Raw genomic sequence first — 18,364 nt, 5'->3', positions numbered from 1 at the left:
CTTATGACTGCAAGGATTTCTTTCTGCATGGTAGTATAGTTTAACTCAGCCTTGTTAAAACCTCCATACATACCTAATAACTACACGATGATCCTCTGCGAATTGGAGTGAAGATCAATCGCATGAGGGAAATTGAAGCTCGAATTTGCAGAATTTTATTACCTTTTGAATCCGATCGCAATTTCGTTAACAAATCTTCTTCAATCTCGTTCTCTTCTTCAATCTTATCGCCTTATGAAAGCATTCAAATCTTCTTCAATCTTCTTCAAGTGCGATTGGAAATTCGGAATTGAATTTGCAAAAGTTATCAAGTTTTCTCTCTCCTCTGGTTTTAGGTTTTATTTTTTAAATTTATTTTCTCTCTCCTCTTCTTATTTTGCCAGGTGTAAGTCAAATTTTGTGAAAGACGACAGTTTCAAAAAAATTCGCTACGTTAATATTAACGTATACCTGTTGCGCGCAAGACCTTTTGTTCTCGTAAACAGTTTTCTGAGTCCACATAAATTTATGTCGTACGTGTCAACACCGCTTAACCCCTCTTTCTGTCGCCGACTTTCTGCGCGCTGCGCCCATCACTCCCTTCTCCTCACTACAATCAAATCCTTATCTTCTCCTCTACTTTCATCTTCCGCTTTATCCTCCACAATTTCCTCCGAATCCCCCCAAATCTCCATCATCAAAACCCTAATTTCCGCCATTTTAGGTCAGATCGTCGGGTTCAGTTCGATATTTGTCAAATTTGGATGTGTAATTCGTCGTGTATGGTTTTTGTGACTTCCTGACGAAATTCAGAAACCCTAATTTGATTTGAAGGGCGGGGGAGAGGGAAAGAGAGAGGAGGAAGGTTGAGTTCCGCGGCGAATGTCGGTAGAGAGATCGTTTGAAGCATGGGAGGAGGTGCAGCGGCACGGCCAAGACTTGGCTGATAAGCTAGCACAAGGTTTTACAGGTTTGATTCAATCTCATATTGCCCCTCCATCATTTGCGTGGCCTAATCCTCCGAGTACCAAGATTTTCGATGTCGGATTCGATTTTCCTACCCAGAATTTCATGCCCAGGGACTTTGGACTTGCAATTGATAACTCGGGTATTAATGGGATTTTTGATATTGGGAATAGGATAGGGCAAGCTGGGGCTGATTTTGGGGCTTGCGTAAATGGGTTGGTTCAGCAGTTTTTCCGGGTGATTCCTATTCCGTTTATGCACTATGATAGTGATAAGGGAACGGTGAAGCTTCATCATGGTGAAAATGGTGGGGAGAGGAGTGATATGAGTATAATGGCGAGGGGGGAGTTAGGTTCTTTGGCTGAGCAATGGGAGGATTTGACCTTTTTTGAGAACTCCGAAGCTGGCGTTGATGGAGTTGCTGATGAAGAGCTTTCAGGGTTTAACCTTAAGATTGCTGGTCTCTTTGGTAAATCTCAGGTATACTACTGTCTATTATATATTGGTATGTCTATTTATAGTTTTGATTTGACAGTAGGGAAGTAAGTCGTTTCACCTGTTTTCTTCTTGCCCATTCATGACGATATTGCTGTGCACCTGTGGGATCCTGGTCAAATGCACGGATGCATATTGTATGAAATTATCATCCATTGTAGTTATATTGTGGTGTGCGCTCACACCAATATCAAGTTCTTAAGGTGACCTGGATAGGCTTGTTGATGCAGCGGCTTTGCAAAGTGCTTCTCCCTTTGCTTGACCAAGCATAAGCATTGTAGTTTTTATGTGTTTGGTGATTGGAATTAGGCTGATATAGATTAGACTGCTAGGTACTACTCAACTTTTCTCATGTGGTGTTTGATGTAGTACGTTTATGCAGGCTTTAAAATGCTTTTTGATCTCTTATATTGGTATCACGATACATTTGCTTATGCTTTTATCTAGAAGTTGCTATATAGCCCATGTGATTTTCAATTGTTTGACCAAAATTTTAAGAAAAAGAAAAAACATGTATTAATCCTATGAACCCTTTCAGAAATGAACATTTGGCAATCTTCCATAACCTTGGTCCAGGCTGTTTTCTGGAAAACGTGTGGTCTTAATTAATAGAGAAAAATCATTTTTAACTACCTTTTATCACTATTTTGAAATGACTACCTTTTATAATTCTATTTTGATTTAATTACCTTTGTTTTTAACTATGTGCTACCAACTAATGTTTTCTATCTGTTTTTCTTTTTTCTGTCATCCCTGGCCCACATATATATTTCCCCCTTAATTGCTTGCATTTCCCGCTTGATTTCTATACAAAGAGTTGTAAGTTCTTTGTTTTGGGTTAACTTAAGTTATTTCATTAAAACTCAAATTGAAATATTACAGCCATAATTTCCATTCATTCCATCATCTTGGGAATCATCCATAACATTTAAACTACAAGTACTACAACCAACCTATAGAGGACTTCCAAAAGTAGTTTTTGTACTAAGGGAGGGGGTGATTAAATTGAAAATTTGGTCCAGCTTTGACCTATCTTACTCCCTCCTTGCTTGCCTTGCTAGCTTATCAGCCACTATGTTCTTCTCCCGCCTTTGAAAGACAACTCTCACCATCCTGGATTTATGGTTACTCAACCTCATTTAATTTTCTCACTCTCTCAATTGAATAGACACTTGAAACTGAAATTGGGGAATTGTCAGTCCAAGGTAAGGTCTTCCCACAATTACCAAAATTAGGGCAAGAAATTGGGATTTTCTTAAATTTGTTATTTTAGACAATTTGAATGAAACAGGAAGTATGTGTTGAATATTTGGTATTAAAAGAATTAGCAGCACTATTCCAATTTAATAGTACTTAACTGGAATATGTAGTTTGTACATGATCAATTTCAGAACTTTAACTAAGAGTATTAAAAAAGAGAACTTTACCTTCAATCGTTGATTTTATGCCGCCAATTACCATAACTTAATGTTAATATGGTTCTTTCCCATGAAAGTGATGCACCACCCCCGTCAGATTCTCTGGTGTCCCTTTTGCTACTCTTTCTTCTACAGAAACTCCATACGTGAGACGGTGAGAGAGGAGGCATTCATGGAGGTGAAAAGATGATGGTGGTTGTGAGAAAGTGAAAGTGGAGTCTCAGATGGATATTGTGAGGGAGATTCAGTTGGCAGGAAGTAGTTAGGAAGGGCATCTAATTATACGAGGGTATAATGGTCAATTCATAGGTATCACAGGAAAAGAACCGTATTTACATCAAGTTTTGGTAATTAGCGGCATAAAAGTGATGCAACTCCCCTGTTAGATTCTCCTTGTGGTCCCTTTTGCTACTGATTTTTACAGAGAAAGGAAAGGTCCATACGTGAGAGAGAGGAGGCGTTAATGGAGGTGAAAAGATGATGGTGGTTGTGAGAAAGTGAACGCAGAAGAATAGAATGAAGGGCTAAGCAAAACAATAGCGAGGGAGAATGAGAGGTAATTCAATTGGCAGGAATTAGTTAGGAAGGGCATCTAATTATCCAAAAGGCCTTTCAGGAATAAGGGGTACAATAAATTTATTATACACCTGAATAACTTTTACCCAGTTTTTTGTAACTTTTATCTAGTTTTTTGGTAACTTTTAATATGTTTTGATTAACTTTTTTGGTATTAAATTGTTTTTATGGATACACATTTTAAAGGGTTAAACTAGTTTTTGGACCCCGGACGATGCCCCTGGTTACTACATTAATAACAATTACATTACTTATATATATATTTTTTTGCAATGATAACATGAAACATGTGATACCTTAGTGGTAAAAGTTTTATTGTTTAAACTCAAGGTCAGGGGTTCAAACCTTACGTAAACCATGTTTGACATTTTTTTATGTATATAAAGACTACTTGGAGCGAACGACCTATAAGCAGAGCGGCATGTATCACGTATACTTTGCCTTTTATTATATAGTATAGATGATTAATTTTATACATTTTTAGTGATTTTGAAAAAATAATTTTTATTAAATAAAAAAAAGTTATCATTAAAAACCATATAACTTTTAGATATATAAGCTTAACTTTTAAGCATTTTGAGTTAACTTTTAGTACGGTGTACAATATTTATTGTACACCACTTGTAAATAAGATTTTGTGCTAATTATATGAGGGAATAATGGTCAGTTCTTAGGGATCACAGAAAAATGAATGAAAAATGTTAATTGGTAGAACAATCAGAAGTTAGGTTATCATTTTTTTTTAAAAGGTACTCCATCCGTCCCACATTAGTTGTTACGCTTTCTTTTATTGTCCGCCCCACATTACTTGTTACACTTTTAATTAGAAATGGCCCCACAATTATTATATTATCTCCCTCTTCCCACTAAAAAAGTTTGGTCCCCACACCACCTCTCATTCCATTAAAAAAAATACCCCACTAACTCCCATCACACTTACTTTTCAGTAAAATAACAATATTTTTTTTTTGACAACAGTAAAATAACAATCGATAACCCAACAACTGCTTATCACCTAAAACTTAGTGCAAAGGTAAGTGTTACGAGTAATGTGGGACGGAGGGGCTAGTTATTTCAAAAGAATGATAAAAAATGTAGTTTAAACAACTTTTCGCTAATTAATACACCAAATCAAATGCGCATTTTGTTTGTTGTTTTACTTCTTCTACCTTTTGCCTAAGTGATACACAGAACTTATGCTTGTTTCTCACTGTTGTGATTTCTCCTCTGATATCTCACATTTCCTTCTGTTTTATCGACATTTTTAGTACCAACTAAGGAGCATATTCCTATTCTGAGCATGCCTAATTCTTATCTTCGTCTAATGAAAAGGTCTTTTCTTTTGTAAACTCAGGGGACCATAAATGTCACATCCTCATATGACAGTAGAACCTCTGACGTACAAAGTTCTGTTGTTGCACGTGGAGATTTATGGAGACTTGAAGCATCAAGTGGTAGTTCCACGTCTGGAACTCAAAATTCATCTCTGTTTCTTGTCCAGCTTGGACCTCTTCTCTTTATTCGTGATACAACACTTTTGCCAGTACATCTGTCAAAACAGCATTTGCTTTGGTATGGTTACGATAGGAAGGTGCGTTAAGACTTAAGATTCTTATGTGTATCTTGCTTATAGAACATAATTGAATGGTGAATTTAGGACTTCATGTATATCATTGGTTTGAAGTACCGCGTCTTAAACAACTCCAATTTATAATTAGGTTGTTATGTCACTTTAAAAAGCATTCTTGCTCGCCTTTCTGGTGGCGACCTTTGCACCCCTTGGGAGTGTGGCAACATGCGTCATTGCTCCAAAACAAGTCATGTTCCTGCCATCCCTTCAATTTCTTCCCTTCCCTTTTTACCTTTTTTTTTAAATATTTTATTTAAGAGTGATTAACTCATTGATTACTGTGTGTGCGATCCTGATGTCCCAGTATCAGTTAACCAATTAGTTCTTGCTTCGGAGAAAGTATGTACTAAAATGATTTAAGCAATCTTGCAAAACTCTGCACCTCGAATTTTTTATGCATCTCTCTCCAGTTTCAAACATTTTACTTGATTTTCTTTTGTGCCTTTTAAACCGATAATTCTAACTTTGTAACTTATAATCAACATAAGTAATGATTTTTTCGTACAATTGAGTATTGACTCCAATTTCCTTCAGCATGATCAGGGGGTGGGGAATTCAGATATGTGAAGGGTTTAACCTTTTGTTATCACAGACTCACCAGTTTCAAGTGACCCTTAAACAGTAATGTAACAAACATATTTATGAATTTAGGTTTTATCTTTATCACGTTTCTTATATTTTTCTAGATGGATTTTAATCACCTATTTATTTCATTTGTTTTAGAATGGTTTGCACTCCCTTTGTCCAGCCATTTGGACTAAGCACAGAAGGTGGCTTTTGATGTCGATGATCTGTCTCAATCCTTTGGCTTGTGTAAGTTCATCTTTTCTGGCGTAAATTTAAAGACATTGCATTTGATTTGTTACTTTTGTTGTATTTAGAAGGGAGTTCTATTTCATCAAGCTGTAGTTAATCACTTAACCCTATCTTTATAAGTTGCTATATATCTTGAGGCATCATCTTTCTCTTAAGTTTAGGTGTCGTTGTATGTTAATAGAGAAGAGAGGATTGAATATCTTGTGAAAAATAACGCTAAGCAGGTAGTTTTTTGCATTTCTTAAAACAATTATTTTAATTGGTGAATGCCGCAATTGGCCTTGTTAGCTTAATAGGATTTATAGACACCTTAAGTAATATAGTTTAGTTATTTCACAATTAGTTGGTTAAAGGTAGCTTGAGGAGTAAGATAGTCCACTACAAATAAGGGAGTGTGGGCAAAGAGAAGTCATGCAGAACTATCGAGTTGTTATCTTAGTGTTGTTTAGCATTTTTGGAGTGAGACGAGCCACTCAAAAGCTTGTGTGAAAGTGCAACAAGCCACTCGAAAGCCTGTATCTATCAATTCGTTCTTCTATTTTCCGTTATAATCAATCAAATCTATTTAGTCTTCCTTTAATTTCTGTCCAGTTATGTTAATTCATAGCATAATATCAACCAGTCAGTTTAGCGATGGGGTGCGACAAAATGCGTAAGTAGCACCCCTAATACTCCTTTCAGTTAGAGATGCTTTCTGGATTGTGCAGTGGTCACATTCAAAGGTTTTGGGTGAAAAACGTTTGGTGCTGGTTGAACCGTTGAAGTGTTGAACCCTTTGTTGACTGAAAAATAGTTAAAATGCTGGTTGTTTTCTGGCTTTTTGGTGGGGTCGTGTAAGTTTTTATGTTACTTTATTTTATGTTTCCCCTTATTTTATTTACTAATGTGAAGTTTCAGTGCACGAAAGTTCCTAGCAACTTCTAACCGTAGGCTATAAAGGTGATCCAAATGCCCTGAATAACAGTTTTCTCTGAAAAAAAAATGTTATTTCGCTGGCAAAAACTGCTGAGCGTCAATATCTAAGGGGAGGGGCACTATAGTAGTAGAATTATTTATTTAAATTTTTTGTAGCTTAAAGAATAAGATAGGTATTTTGTTAGTGGAAAAGCTCTATGTAGCATATTACAGAGAGAGAGAGAGTTATGCTGAATATTGATTAATGTTGTGGTTAGCTTTTAGAGAGTTATTTGTGAGAGAATAAGCCTCACGAAAGCTTGAATGTCATCTACATTTTCTGTAATTTCAAGTTTGAATATCATCAGTCTTCTTCTGCCATTAGTTTGTGTCTAAGCGAAGTTAATTTTTATAAAAAGCCTTGCATTTGTACCAATAGCTTACAACTGTATACGCTGTGTGGTTATGTGAAGTGGGTGTTCAAAACTATGTTTGGTTAATTTTCTTCCCTGCATCTATACACCAGGAAAGCCCATCAAGATGCCTGATCCAATAGCTTATTACTTCATTAATTTCTTGTAAATAATAAATGCTTATATTGTCTTGATAGCTTCTTTGAAACATTTTTGTAATAGTGTACCTTTTGTTATAGATGCAGCTATTGGATGATGATGTATCCTGAAGGATGGTTAAAGTGTAATTTGATGCTGCCTAGTTAAATAGAATCTAAAAGTGGTTCTGTATGTGTGTTTCCATGCAGTCATTCATGGATCTACAGTTCCCAAATGGGCAGCTTACTTATGTTGCGGGGGAGGGACTAACCACTAGCACATTTGTTCCTATTTTTGGGGGTCTGCTTCAAGCTCAGGGTCAGTACCCTGGTGAGATGAGGTTCAGTTTCTCTTGTAAGGTTGGTTAGGGACTTTTGAATTTATTAAATATGTGAATTTTGTCAATGTTTACTTTTACTTTTCCCCCCAATTTTTGCTATTTCTTTGAATGTTCTGTTTTTTTAGCTGGTTTTTTGCTTACGTTCTTCAATTTATTTTTCTGGTTTTTGCAGAATAAATGGGGAACTCAAATTACTCCAATGATACAGTGGCCTGATAGGTCATTTACTCTTGGTTTCGCTCAAGACTTAGCTTGGAAGCGTTCTGGTCTGTTGGTAAGGCCAACCATCCAATTAAAGTAAGTACTGTAATAATATAGTTTCCCTCTTGTTTTCCTTTCTTTTATTTCCCGTCTGATTTCCAGTGGAATTTCCCATTAATGCCTGCTTATGATATTTTGGATGTTGTTCCTCTATTTTGAAGATCATGGCTGCATGTGCACATGCGTGGTTTCTCAATATAATGCGAATTAGGGTGGATAGTGGGTTATGAGAAGATAGAATGGTTTACTCTTCTCATAATAAGATAGTGGATAATATTTTGGCTCATGGTCTCGTACTAATAGAGTAATAGGAGAGATAAACAAGTGTTTTGAAAACCTTAATCTACAGTAAGAAGTAATATCTAAGTATGGATTTTATTTTATTATAGTTTCTTAAGCATTGAAGTAGTAACTAGTAAGAGTGATTTCTTATTTGTCAAGTAGTTGTAGGTCGGAAATGCTGTCGCAATACTAGATTTTTTCAAACTTTGGGTTTCGGAACCTAACCTAATTGAAGGGTATATTAGATTTTTAGATGTATCTGGGCAGATGTTTCTTATCACTATGGCTAGCTTCACATCAGGTTTTAGATAATAAGATCAGAAGTGCTGTATATTACCGCTTCTTAAGTATTAGGGCCCAAATTGTGGGGGTTTCTGCTTTGCTGTATCAACTAAATTTTCTCTATTTTGTGTGTCAGCCTATGTCCTACTTTTGGTGGAAGTGATCCTGGAGTACGGGCAGAACTCGTTCATTCGGTTAAGGATCAGTTGAATCTAATATATGGGTGCTCGTACTCAACATATTCGTCAGCATTTGCATCTGTATCAGTAAGTTGTTTGATAACCTTTGTTTTCCTATTCTATTTCGCTCCTGCTTTCTTCTCAACTCTTTTCTCCTTGGTTACATTCTGGAATTTAAGCTTGAGGTAGTTCAGCGAAATGCGAAGAGAATAGAGCCTTAATCATCTTGTTAAATTCTTGTGTATTTATGTAGAGGTCCTTATTAATCCTAGTTCTGAACTCAGAAATGTTTAATCATCAAGTTGTATCGTAGAACCTCTTCTTTCGACGACCCCTCTTAATTGAGACTCCCATCATTCTACATGCCGTCAAATTAGAAGTAATTGATGAAGAAAAACATCGCTAATGGCACTGAAGATGTGGATGTCTTCACATAGAGTTGTGCTATTACTTTTAATATCTGTTCTCTTCCCTATCTGAAGTTTGAGGGTGAGTTGCAGTGTTACCTAATCCTCCAATCAGCCCACGAACCGCGAACCGAAAAAGCGAATTACAACATCAAAATGGTATAATTTTGGTCTAATTTAGCAAATTAGGTAGCGAATTGCGAACCCGTACCCAATCTCATACTAGCGAACCAGGTAACACTGGTGAGTTGTATATTCAAATGACTGTCGTGTTACAGTTGAGATTATGATGTGGTTGGACACTTTACATGATATTCTCTTGGAAATATTGACAAAGACAGTCCCAACTATGGATGTTCATCTTTAAAAGGGCTCAACTACGGATTAATACTAGAAGGTCCCAACTTTTGGGAGTCTCGATTTTCATTGCGTTTTGTGACTTACAACCTGCTGAACAAGTTTTTCTTTTAAAAAAATAATCTTTCTAATATCACTAATTTTATTTTAACTTTTTTCAAAAAGAACCTTATTCAATTTCCAAATTCCAAACCACGTCTTCATTGCCGGAATGCCGGCCTTACCTCTTCCTCTATCAACTTCAAGAACTCAACAAAGTCCCATCCCCTCCATCAACTTCAATTTCCAAACCACTTTCTGCATCACCTCCTTAGTCTAACACTTTGTTACGAACAAACCAAACTCGAATCACCTTGCAAATACGTAGTCCATTCCCACACCAATCAGCCCCAACCCCGATCACCCTGTCGCCGACCAAACCATCCGGTTGCTGCTCTCTTACTCTAGCTTCTCCTCTCTCTTCCGCCTTCCGCACATCTATGATCTGACTTCCAAATCCAATTGCCAACATTAGACAAGTAGATGGGTAAATTGGGGATTGCCGCAATTGCCCCGATGTTCTTCCATTTTCCGACGACATAACTCGATTTTTGTTTTCCCATTTTTCGGCAATATCTCTTGTGATCGAATTGCCTTCCCGTTATGTTCAAAATCGAGGTTCGGGGTTTTAGGTAAATTTTGATGTTAAATGCCGACGCATGGTTAGGTGGGCTAAGGAGGGAGGTATGGTTCTGGGTTTTTCGGAGGGAGGTATGGTTCTGGGTTTTTCGGAGGGAGACTGCAATTGTTGTTGGGGAGGAAAAATGAGTAGCATGTTGGTATTGATGATGAGGGATATGAGTTGGTTTTTTGTGTGGAAGAGGTTACCAGGTACAATTGGGTGGCTAAGGAGGTGGTCTGGATGTGTTCCCGATTGCCATAAAGGTGGGTAGATATGATTAAGGCGAGGGTGGGTTGGGGTGGTTTAGTGGATGGGGTGATGTTGAGGGTGAGCAATGCACTGGTTTAGTGTATAGGGAGGAAAGAGTTCTTGACTGGTGATGTGGGTTTGTGGGTGGGCAAATGGTGATACAGTGGAGACGACGATTGGAGGAATTTGGGGGTGGGTTGAAGTCACCAATCATCATTGATCTTTTCTGGTGGGTAGAGAAAGAAAAAAAGGAATATTTGTTTACAAAAAAGAAAAGAAATAAGGGAATATTTACAACCAACTATAACGTGACACATGCCATTTTAAGGTTGCACTAACCGTACACATCATTAAATTTATTTGTTGCAGTTGGTCATTTTCAGGATGGGACCATGCAAAGTTGACAATCCATATAGTTGGGACCTACCAGTAATAATTCGTAGTCGGACCCTTTTAAAGATAAAAGTCGATAGTTGGGACTTGCCTTTGTCAAATTATCTTATTCTCTTTGTAATTTTCATGCAGAGTTGTAAACTTTTCTATGCTGACTCTTTTTATGCTGGCAAATTTCAGCTAGGTAGGTCTAAGTGGAACGGGAATGTCGGAAGCACTGGGATCGTCCTTAGAGCCGAGACTCCTCTGTGCAATGTGGGCAGACCAGCGTTCTCTTTACAACTGAACAGTGGCATCGAGTTTTAGCCTCTCCTTGCCATATCATGTATCAATGTGAACTGTAAATAGTACCACACTTGTATACATAGCTCACAACCACCTGTAAATATTGACATTTAGTAAATACTGGTAGCGTGTATCATCTAAGGATCCATTTTATGTCTGGATTCTAAAATTTTGTGGAATTATCACTTGTCATGCTTGCTTGGAAATGATATGTGTAATATGATTAATTTCCAAGCAGCTTTAAAAGTAATAATGTAAGGTAGTGTTTGGATACAAGTATTTGATTTCAAATGACTCATTTTAAATCTAGAATTTCAAATGTTGACATTCAAATCCAAGTTCTTTGTTTGGAAAAACTAAGAATTTCAAATTTGTCATTTCAAATCCACTATATCTTTTGGAAATAATGGAGATTTAAATTCCAAAATTTGATAAGTTGAACTATTTAGTTCGTATGTAATCCAAATTAAATTATGCTAGTTATTGTATACATTTTCAAATTCGGTTCAAATATTTAATTAAATTACATGTTACAATTATTTGATTCATTTATCATTATCATTACCCCATTGCCTCATTCTCTCGTAAGAAGCGGGGTAAGAGGGGGTCGGGTATACACAACCTTCTGCAATTGCAGAGAGGTTGTTTCCAATTGATCCAAAAGTGATAACGGGACGATAATGTGACGACCGTCTTATACTTCATGGAAAGGAAGCAAAGAGGTTTTAAGAGGCCATTTTGATTTAGTCCATTACATCCACAACAAAAAGAACAAATGAATCTTTGGCTCCATCGGAAATGGACAAGTTACAATTATTTGATTGAATTCAAATAATACTCGAGTTCAATTATGATTTGACAACTATCTTTTGTAATTAATGTAATCCATCTCCATCAATTAATTAAGATTGCGACTCTCTGTCAGTAGCTATATAATTTCTAAAGCCTTATCTTGCCGTCCACCAAAACTGCCGCAACCTCTCATCCTTGCAGCACCATTCCATCTGAAGAACTCCATGAACTCCAGCATCTTCATCACTAGAAGAAGAAGAGCAATAGCATGAAGAAGTAGCTCACGGGGATTCACATCATACGCGGTAGGAGGAGGAGAAAAAGTCGGCGAAGTCTCTTTGTCGATTGTTCAATTGCTTCGATGCTTTTAGTGTTAAGCATGTATTTGATGTTGGTTTTCAGGTGGGTGAAGTAGAAAATTAATTGCAAAAGAGGAAAGAGATCGAGTGGCGTAGTACAAGTGGTCGAGGCGAAAGAGAGGGAGGTGGTTGAGGCGGAGGAGAGAGAAAAGAATTGAGGTTGAGGATGAAGCCAACGTGGAGGTCGTGGTGGTTACACTCTTGGTGACGGCGAATCGGTAAATGGTGGTTGGCCGCCAAATGACAGCTATTCATATTGCATTTCAAATTCCAAGTCCAGACTTATATTTCCAAATAGCTGGATTTGGGCAAAATCCAAATACAATTCTTTTTCAATTCCCAAAAATGTCATTTGGTCCCATCATTTGAAATGAAATGACAATTCCTAAACAAGCCATAAAGCTCTCCCTCGACTGCTTTTGCAATTTTTATAGTTGAATAATCTTTGTGAAGCTTTTAGACACTTGTTTGCAGGTTCAAGTGTTTTATCAGAGGCATTGGAGCAGTTGTTAGGGCTCAAACTCTAAACTAAGTTCCGATTACTCTGAATGTCATGCACAAGTATTGGAATTTATTGAGGCATTTCCCTAAGTTTTTAAAACTATCAAAAGCTCAATACTTTGTGGTAGTTGTAAAAAGGCCGTGGAAGACGGGAGGAGTTGTAAATAACATCAAAAGCCCTGCGCCAAAATCAGAAGTTGAATCGGTCTCTCTTGCTGTAATAACTTCATAGTGAGAGAGTCGTGTGAGAGAGTGCTTGCGTCGTGCTTACATAATGTCTTATTAGGAATTTAAGCTGGGAAATTAAAGATTCTTGGAATTTGGAACCAATCCATGTATGAGAAATATACTTCATATTTTTTACAATGGTGAATCATATGGAGCACGAAGTTAGGAGGTGGAGTATTCAGCTTGTAAAAATGTCAATTGATCATCTAACTTATGCATGAATTAGTAGTTCAATTCATATCTACTGCTGGGTGATTTGAAGCGGGGCTTTCTTCACCTTATCCCCCTCATCTCTTGAAGCCTTACTATCTTCCCAATCTTAGGAGCACATAAGATTATAAGCCTTAACTCTCATTAAAAAAACAAGAGTTCATAGCACAAAATCTTATTTACAATGGGTGTACAATAAATATCGTACACCGAAGTAAAAGTTAACTCAAAATGCTTAAAAGTTAAGCTTATATATGTAAAAGTTACCTATTGTTAAGTGATAAAATTTTTCATTTTAGTAAAACTTATTTCTTCAAAATCACTAATAAGGTATAAAATTAATCATTTAACCCTTTAAAATATTTATCTATCAATTTTTTTTACTAATATAAAAGTTAAACAAAATTAGGTTAAAGTTACAAAAAAAAGGGGTTAAAGTTATCTTGGTGTACAATAAATTTATTGTACACCTTGTGCGCGCAAGACCTTTTGAGTTCATCAATAGATCTTGCGCGCACAAGGTGTACAATAAATTTATTGTACATCAAGATAACTTTAACCCTTTTTTTTATAACTTTAACCTAATTTTGATTAACTTTTATATTAGTAAAAAAAATTGATAGATAAATATTTTGAAAGGTTAAATGATTGATTTTATACATTATTGAAGAAATAAGTTTTACTAAAATGAAAAAATTTATTACTTAAAAATAGATAACTTTTACGTATATAAGCTTAACTTTTAAGCATTTTGTGTTAACTTTTACTTCGGTGTACAATATTTATTGTACAACCATTGTAAATAAGAATTTGTGAAATCCATCACAAAGCTAAACCAGTCAGACCCCCACCTAATCTTATAGTTCATTTTGGTATGAACAAATAATCAAAATTCAAAAGTGGACTTTGTTCTCGCTCGCAGAAAGGCTTGAGCCAATCCAGAATTCTAGGGTTCATCCTCCAAACTAAAAATGGCAGAAAAGCAGGAGAGAGAAAAGAGCAAATTCAGCATAATCGTGCCTACTTACAACGAGCGTCTTAACATTGCCCTAGTCGTTTACCTCATCTTTAAACATCTCAGGTTAACCCCTTCCCCTTCCTCATCATCCAAATTTCTACTAGATTTCGCTTTTTGACAAATTTGTTTCATGAGTTTTGCATTACTTTTTATTGGTGTAAATCTCCCTTGATTGAGATCTAGATGCTAGAATTATGTATTGTATAAGGCTTAGGTTTGACTGTTTGAGTATTGATCTGATCAGAGATTTTATAGATCATCATGTGATCACTGATGAGCTCTTGATGGATATAACTTAGGGTTGCCAGTACTTCAGAGAACTTTTGTGGATTATTGGATGTCTGATTGATTGAATTCAGGCTTGAGACCATTTTTTATATTTTGTAAAAGACTTGAGGGGGGGGGGGGGGGGGGGGGGTTTATGCAAGCTGGTAGGGTGACGGGTGTTAAGCAGGTTTAACTGATAGTGGGCTGGGATGGGGCACTATTTTAGGAATGGCTTCAATTGGGTGGTAGTCCGGCTCAGGTTTTATGAACTATAGGATGTTAAATGGAGTTTTAAACTATATATTGATTGTTGATGGTAGGTGTTGTTCTGTTTTGGTCTTTAATAGGTAGGCAGTTGGGTTTTGCTGCGGTGTTTTTGACCGCGGTATCATTTTCTCATGATTTAGTACCCGTGATTGCTGTTTCCTTAAACATTGGTTCTGTTAGTGTTATTGCAAGGATGAAGTTTGTGTGTGTGTGTGGGGAGGGGGGAGGTTTGAGATAGAAATGGAAGCCTTATTAGCACGAACTGTGTGACAGATTGTACCTATCAATGTCAAAGTTTAATGAGTTATAGAAAAGATAATATGCCAATTCATAGAATCATGTTGTCAGGAAGAATTTTTAACTTGTGAGCTTAAGATTTTTTGTTCATTTCCGATGGAGCCAAAGATTCATTTGTTCTTTTGGCTGTGGGATGTAATGGACTAAATCAAAATGGCTCTTAAAATCTCTTCGCTTCCTTTCCATGAAGTAGAAGATGGTCGTCCCGTTATCGCTTTTGGGTCAATTGGAAACAACCTCTCTGCAATTGCAGGGGTAAGGTTGCGTACATTGGACCCCCCTTACCCCGCTTCTTGCGGGAGCCTCTTTGAGGCAATGGGGTAATGATAATGAATGTGAGCTTAAGATTTTATTGAGTTATCTTCCTTGTAAAGTGTAGTTAGTTCTCTGTTGTAAACCATGTGTTGTTATGTAATGCTGTTTTCAATTTGCAGTGCTCTATTCATCTGAAAGTTTCCTCTTTTTCTTTAATTATACTGGACCAGGGATGGGGTGTTGTTTAGAGTGGGGAAGAGAGCCCGGGAGTCTATTAGGTTTCAGTTATGATGTACATATTATCTTCCATGCTAACAAAGTGTACATTTTGATTTTTTTTTTGTTTGTCCGGTGTGCTTTTTTTTTTTTTCCATTAGAAGAAAGGTGAAAATAATGATGAAAGAAAGTGGTTACAACTTACAAGCTTTAAGAGAAGCATGTATCCTCTTAAAAAAAATTCTCTGGCGAATTAGGTCTTTCAAGGGTTTCATTTTTGGTCTTATCTCTCCTATAAACTTACAGTATTCAGTGAGCTCAACTAATCTGAGGGTCATTATAGCTTCAGCAACAGCGCCAACAAGTTTGGTGGCCCCTCAAAACAAGAAGTAATATCTGCTCAGAAAATACGAAACGGAGATCTTATTTAGAAATCTCCCTGCTATTCATCATATTATCCAGGGAAACAGAGGAGTAGCACATTAGTACAAACACTACCCATCTCATAAATCCATCCAATCACATACCATGTTTGTCGGATTTGTACTGGGTATATTTTGTGACAGAAACTTAATGGACTGGGGCTTTTCCATGCATTATCCTCCCTTTCTAACAATTCATCTTTGAGTTTTTTGCTAGCTTATTTGTGATTTGAATATGGTAAGCTGCATGCCTGCATGTAAGCTAGGAAATACTTAGTTGCTGTGGAGATTTTGAGGAATTGTGAAAAGCGCAGAACAGCACAATTGGCATTATTACTTTGCATTCTTCTGAAGTCAAAGTTCATGGTGTAGTGTTTGTGGATTCCTGTATGTAGGGATATTGACTTTGAAATAATAGTCGTGGACGATGGGAGTCCAGATGGTACTCAAGAAATCGTTAAACAGTTGCAGCAAGTGTACGGGGATGATCGGATAGTAAGTGCAATATATTCCTCCAAATTATATATTCGTACTGGTTTGATTCTGTTGTTCTGATCAGTTTTGTTCTTTTTACCTTCCAGATTTTGGCAGCTAGACCTAAGAAACTTGGGCTAGGTGTGCACAAACACTTTATGTCTTTTTACACTTGTTGTTTAATTGAAGGAGAACCGTATCATATTTTATGATTCTTGCAGGAACTGCATATGCTCATGGCTTGAAGCATGCATCTGGCAATTTTATTGTAATTATGGATGCTGATCTCTCGCATCATGTATGTTTCTCTTTCCCATGTTTGAAGTTTGTTATTTGGACCCAGTTTGGATTTAAGTTTACCTTGTCGGGAGAGGTTTCTTTCATTCCTTCTATGGGACATAAATGAGAACATTACGCTGCATCCGTCTTACCTTTAAGAAAACTGATGATATTTAAGGCGACAACTGCTAAGTGCTAACTGCTGAGTCATCCTTTTGTTTTCTAATTTTCTTTCAATAATAGGATCTTGTCTTTGTGAACTCATAAACCTTAGATCATTATCATAACATTTTACCAGTATACAGCAATACTGGACAGTGGAATATCTGGTTGGCTGTTGAACAAATTTCTTTATGTGTTGATTAATTGTTATGAAATTGAGATTCTTGAATAGGCCTGGAATTTTATGTTTTCTCTTTCAGCCAAAATATTTACCAAGCTTCATCAAGAAACAGATGGAGACGGGTGCAAGCATAGTAACCGGAACTCGATATGTAAGCGGTGGTGGTGTACATGGGTGGAATCTTATGCGCAAACTTACAAGCAGAGGGGCAAATGTACTTGCACACACAATTCTTTGGCCAGGTGTTTCAGATTTGACTGGATCATTTAGGCTTTACAGGAAATCTGTTGTTGAAGATCTCATTAGGTCTTGTGTCAGTAAAGGTTATGTGTTTCAAATGGAGATGATTGTTAGAGCGTCAAGAAAAGGCCATCATATTGAAGAGGTTCCAATCACATTTGTTGATAGAGTATATGGAAGCTCAAAACTTGGTGGATCTGAAATTGTGGAATATTTGAAAGGCCTTGTATATCTTCTGTTCACAACATGATACCTGTAATTAATCAGTTTTTCGGGATTCAGTATTGGAAATGCATATGATGAAACATTAAAGCAGGGATGAGAATGGATGATATCCTGTCCTTGGAAATTTTATGCCTTATCATACAGTTTTGTTTCTGAGTTAAGCCCTGTTATTTAACCTTGTACCATTGTGGAAGCTTTTCTAACTTATACTTTGCACCTTTGGTATAAGTTGTTTCTTCTATTTTTCAAACACAGCTGGAAGTGTCTTTTCTTTCCTCATCTTGGATTCTCGAGGGTAACTACTTTTTTACAAGTTTTCTAACAGCTTTGATTTTCTTTACTTCATTTTAGTTTTAGCTTTGAATGAAACATTTATATATATAATACTAGATTAGGTCCCGTGCACGCACGGATATTTGAAAATTATTATTTGACCATCTTTTAAAAAAAAATTAATTGAAATATTTATCCCTTAAAGCTATTGCGTAAATAATAATCTCGAATGTACTCATTTTATCATATTTTAACTTACTACGTATTATATATTTTATATGTTTAATATGATGATCTGATTAAATATTTGATATATTTAATATGCTAATTTGACCAAAATATCGAGTAAGAATATTTTATATTATTGATATGACAGTTTGACTAAAATTTTACCTAAATTTTAATAATGGCATATTTCATAATCCTATATTTTTTTCCATGTATAAACATTTATACAAAATGAGAGAAAATAAAAAAAGAATAAAATAAATATGTCTTTTTAGGAAAGAGTTTTTGGCGGGAAATTTTTTCACCAGGAAGTGACACGTGTCATTCCCGGTGTCTCTTTTAGTATATAGTAATAGTAATAGATGATTTCGTCACATGCAATGCATCTATTAAAGGTAATTGATAATCCGTACTTGAAATAGGGAAATGTAGCAATTGGTTGGTGTTGA

The 18,364-nt window shown here is 36.3% G+C and overlaps 2 protein-coding genes across 2 annotated transcripts; both read left to right on the top strand.

Moving 5' to 3' along the window:
• Window positions 1-528: 528 nt before the first annotated feature.
• LOC110782706 (uncharacterized) lies at window positions 529-11,297 on the top strand. Its single transcript, XM_021986924.2, has 7 exons — window positions 529-1,425; window positions 4,789-5,025; window positions 5,788-5,877; window positions 7,535-7,684; window positions 7,838-7,962; window positions 8,627-8,756; window positions 10,917-11,297. The coding sequence occupies exons 1-7, from the start codon at window positions 862-864 to the stop codon at window positions 11,040-11,042; spliced, it is 1,422 nt and encodes a 473-aa protein (XP_021842616.1). The 5' UTR covers window positions 529-861; the 3' UTR covers window positions 11,043-11,297.
• A 2,681-nt stretch (window positions 11,298-13,978) lies between these two features.
• Window positions 13,979-17,575, top strand: LOC110782705 (dolichol-phosphate mannosyltransferase subunit 1). Its single transcript, XM_021986923.2, has 5 exons — window positions 13,979-14,192; window positions 16,249-16,348; window positions 16,435-16,468; window positions 16,549-16,625; window positions 17,029-17,575. The coding sequence occupies exons 1-5, from the start codon at window positions 14,083-14,085 to the stop codon at window positions 17,437-17,439; spliced, it is 732 nt and encodes a 243-aa protein (XP_021842615.2). The 5' UTR covers window positions 13,979-14,082; the 3' UTR covers window positions 17,440-17,575.
• The last annotated feature ends 789 nt before the right edge of the window (window positions 17,576-18,364 follow it).

Source organism: Spinacia oleracea, chromosome 4 (assembly GCF_020520425.1).
Source record: "Spinacia oleracea cultivar Varoflay chromosome 4, BTI_SOV_V1, whole genome shotgun sequence".
NCBI classification, from domain to species: Eukaryota; Viridiplantae; Streptophyta; class Magnoliopsida; order Caryophyllales; family Amaranthaceae; genus Spinacia; species Spinacia oleracea.
This window is presented reverse-complemented; position numbering and strand designations above follow the sequence as displayed.